This window comes from Poecilia formosa, unplaced genomic scaffold (assembly GCF_000485575.1).
Source record: "Poecilia formosa unplaced genomic scaffold, Poecilia_formosa-5.1.2 Scaffold308, whole genome shotgun sequence".
Classification (NCBI taxonomy): domain Eukaryota; kingdom Metazoa; phylum Chordata; class Actinopteri; order Cyprinodontiformes; family Poeciliidae; genus Poecilia; species Poecilia formosa.
Genome location: NW_006800247.1, coordinates 728,016 through 732,079, shown reverse-complemented (window position 1 = coordinate 732,079; position 4,064 = coordinate 728,016). Strand labels below are relative to the sequence as shown.

The 4,064-nt window shown below is 39.4% G+C and overlaps 1 protein-coding gene across 1 annotated transcript in view; it reads right to left on the bottom strand.

Moving 5' to 3' along the window:
* rundc3ab (RUN domain containing 3Ab) overlaps positions 1-4,064 on the bottom strand; it is a 13,757-nt gene that overhangs the window by 1,694 nt on the left and 7,999 nt on the right. The window contains exons 5-9 of the mRNA XM_007572808.2: positions 3,266-3,355; positions 3,093-3,173; positions 2,747-2,909; positions 1,523-1,680; positions 456-575 (exon numbers count right to left, since the gene is read on the bottom strand). Of these exons, the coding sequence (XP_007572870.1) occupies positions 456-575; positions 1,523-1,680; positions 2,747-2,909; positions 3,093-3,173; positions 3,266-3,355 (612 nt within the window). The remainder of the gene's footprint in view (positions 1-455; positions 576-1,522; positions 1,681-2,746; positions 2,910-3,092; positions 3,174-3,265; positions 3,356-4,064) is intronic.

Genomic DNA, 4,064 nt, shown 5'->3' with positions numbered 1-4,064 from the left:
TATAATGAATATTGTGCCAATTTTATCTAACAATTCCCAGAATTCATAGCTGGAAGTGTTTAAATCCTTAATCCATGACTTCCTGGACCCTTTAAATCCATAAATATAACGTGACAAAAAAGAGAAGAAAAATGCAAAAAAGAGAGAGTAAAAAAAACAGAAAAAAACAAAGGAAGAAAAAGAATGATGTGCCCAGAACAGCAAAAATAAATAAAACTGTTTAACTAGAAACAAACAAACACAGATTACAAAACCAATCTATGAAAAAAAATCAGTAATTTTTAACCAAGCAAACCTAAACCATTTGTTTCAAATGTTGTAAAATAAGTTGTAAATAAACACGACGTTTGAATTATTCAGACTTCTCATATATTGTGTTTTCAAATCTCAGTGAATTAAAAACAAAATAACAATGAATTGTTGCATTGTGAATTGTGAAGCTTTGCCAGTCGAACCTGCGGAAAAGCTTCATGTCCTCTTGGATGTCGTAGGGGTCAAGGGTCGGCCACTGGTTGATGAGGGGGATCGGCAGATCTTTGGCCAGGTGGTTGGAGTCGCATGGAATCAGGCTCGTCCTGATGCACAGCAGGGGGAGACATGACGGAAATATTCTGGTTTATTTTTCTTCCAAAAACCAAAAAGAGAAAAACCCGACATAAAGCACTTCAAATGAAAGCTGACCTATGATGCAAAATTAACTTTTTACACGTTTTTATTCTTCCATTCGGATCTCAACTCATTCTAAAAACAATCCAGGTGCTTAAAAAGACAACAAAACACCCAACTGTTTTTGGCAATAAGTTCATGTTTTTCGTTGTGTGGAAAATGACAAAACTGCACCGTCACCTAGCAACTCCAGCCTAGCTCAGCCCGTTACTTAGCAACCCAACTGGAGCTCCAGCATGTTTGATTTTACAGCTGCATGCGCTGTACAATGGCTGCTGGAAAAGACAAATAACAATGGCTGTTATTGTCTTATCATTCAGAAGCCCCTACTATCTGCATTCTTGTTAGTTGTGCACGAAGCTCTACTAATGCTTTTCATAGCTCCACGGTTGTATAATTATGCATGTTTTCAGCCATTTTCACGTGCAGCAGCTTATTTGGATTTAAAGCGACAGGACGCCCTAAAATAGCTCATTTTGAAAAGAGCTCAACAAGGAGAACTGTGTAGACTAAAATCTCATTATCTAAAAATTATATGTGCAACAACTGAAATAAACATGTTTCATGAAACCCAGAAACCATCAAAGAGGCTTCATGGGTCACCTTTACAGATTAGTGGTTAGTTAAATGGGCTGCAGAGTTGGTACATAGCACAAAGAGAGGAACAAGCTAAATAAAAATAAAAGATATTAATGCATTTCTTCAGATGTACTAAATAGTTAGCGTGTGCTACCATTAATTTTGTGAATGAATTCCTGTCCTGCTGAGTAAATCTGCTATAACCTTCAGGTTTGGAAGATTCCCCTGATATGACCTTATGACAGACACGATGAAGAGTTCATGTTTAGAGACTCACAGTTGCTCCTGCAGCTCCAGGATTACAGCCTCCAGCTCCTTCTTCTCCTGTTGGCTTTGGCTCTGAATTTCCTCCAGCTGGGATTTCAGCTTCTTGTTCTCCGTCTCCGTGTTCTTCAGCTGAGATTCACGCAGGCGTACGAGCTCCTCCAGGTACCCCTGACAATGTTTTCCAAATTTATGTGTTTGATTTTTTACCAATAATGCACTGGTGATTATTTAGTAATGTGTTTTAAAATATGACTGGACATTTTAAAGCATATTATGAAGCATAAGAGATAAATGAGGAATACATTTTGGCCAAATAATTAATACATTTTTAGATTAATCTCAAATTTTCAAAAAAATAGAATAAAATTTCTCAACTTGAAAAGTAGAAAATTTGATCAATTCATTAATTTTACAATTAATTTAACATTTTCTGAAAATGTTTTTTTTTAATTATCTGGAAAAGTAGATTATTTGCTACAAAAGAATCATACATTTTGAGACTAATTTAAAATTTTCAAATAAAAATTCTCAGATTCAAAAGTAGAAAATTTGATAGGTAAAATTGACACATTTGAGATTAAGCTCAGAGATTTTCTAGTAAAAAACTTTGAATTTCCTAAGCTTTAAAGGTCAAAAATTTGTGAGAAAAAACTTTGGGGTTTAACTTCAATTTTTCAAAAAAAAAAAAAAAACTTAAAAATTGTCAGCTAGGAAAGTCGAACATTTGCTACAAAAGAACTGCAGCTTCAGTTCTGCAGACTAAGACTAAACTCATTAAATTTTCAGAGCTTGAAAAGTCATAACTTACTAGAAAACATCTAAGAACTTTTGAAATGAATCTCAGAAATAAAAAAATTTAAAAAAAAAAAGGGAAATTTGTGAGTTTCAAAAGTTGAACATTTTCAACACATAATTCAAGACTTCTTGAAAATTTCTGAGTTTTTTTGGCAGAATTTTTTCTTTTTAAAGGTTTTGTTGGCTTTAGTGGCCTTTATTTGAAAGTAGTTCAACAGGAAAAAGGGTAATGAGAGAGGGGGAAGACATGTGGCAAATGTCACCAGGCCGGAAATCGAACCTGCGGCATGAGGACTAAGGCCTCAATACGTGGGTTGTGCTTTGCCCCTGCACCGCCACAGCACCCGTTTTGGCAGAATTTTTCTACTGTTTTTTTACCTACAGTGTCTCTAAATTGAGAGGCGCTGTAGTGAAATCAAGCAGTGAAATGTGCAAACACCTTCTGAGCGTTGACGATCTTGAACCTCTGCTCCATTTTGCGGCACTTTGTGCTCCAGCTCTCATCGTCGGTGACCAGCGGGACGTACGGATGCTCGGGGACGCTGTCGTCGCTGGTGCTGCTGTCGACGCTCCGCCGATCATCATCACTCAAGTATTCATAGCTGCACAGAAAACAACTGCTGCACTTCCTCTCTCTCTCTGTGACTGTTTTACAGCCATCTTGTTTTAAGTAGGATGGCCGACCTGACTGATGCAGCTCGTTTCTCATTTTAAACTCCAGAGTGAAACGATGAACATTCCTGCTGCTGTCTAAACAACCTTATCTGCTGCTTCGCTGCCGTTACCTCTGTGTGAATTTCAAGTATGGAGTGTAGTCGATCACCGCCGGGGATTTCCCGTCCAGGGCCTCTCCTTTCAGGCAGAAACTGTGATAAGAAAGACGCTCTAAATTAAGACCGTAAATTACAGCAACAAAAATATTACTCTCTGCAGAAAGGTCAAAGGTCAACCCCCGTACCTAAAATCTATGGCTCCCACACCAATGAGCATCCCTGTTAGCACTGTGGCTTCTTCTCTCAGCATTATGGCTCCTTCTGAGTAAAACCTCCTGAAGCGCAAAGACAACAACAGATACAGAGGAACATGGTTACTGTAAAGGACAGGCAGCCATTTTGGAGGACAGACAGTCACTTTAAAGGACAGTCAGCGCGGAGATGGCCCACCGACGGCCCACCAACGGCCCACAAGTGGCCCACAAGTGGCCCACCGACGGCCCACAGTCAGCCCACCTACTGCCCACCATGTTTTTATATTAAAAGATGTTAAGAACACAGACATGAGATTTACAACGCAGACACAGAGCCACGCTGGGCAGCATGTTGAGATGTAAATGAAGCACATAATTCTTTGTTCACAAAGATAAATCATTCTCACCGCTTGCTCAACGCGCATCTCTTCAAGCGCAACTGCATGTTATACCTGTAGTTCACATATAGCTGCACAAGCAGAGCCAACGCGATGGAGTTTAATCTCTTACGTTGTTGTGGGTGGGCTAGGGGGCTTATAATACACTGGGAGAAACCCTGTATAAATGTATATACATCAATGAGTCCTGGATTTCTGGGCTTCTCAACCCACCTCTAAGGGAGCCCAGAGACCCTACAGAGAAAACAAAATGAGGAGCTCATTTTGTTTTCTCAAGGCAGTCCTCAGGGGGGCACTCTCCAGTACCCCCTCCAAGGACTTGAAAAGGTTGGCAATCTGAACTGTTTGGCACATAAGCACAAACAGTCAGAACCATGAGTGTGTGTATATAT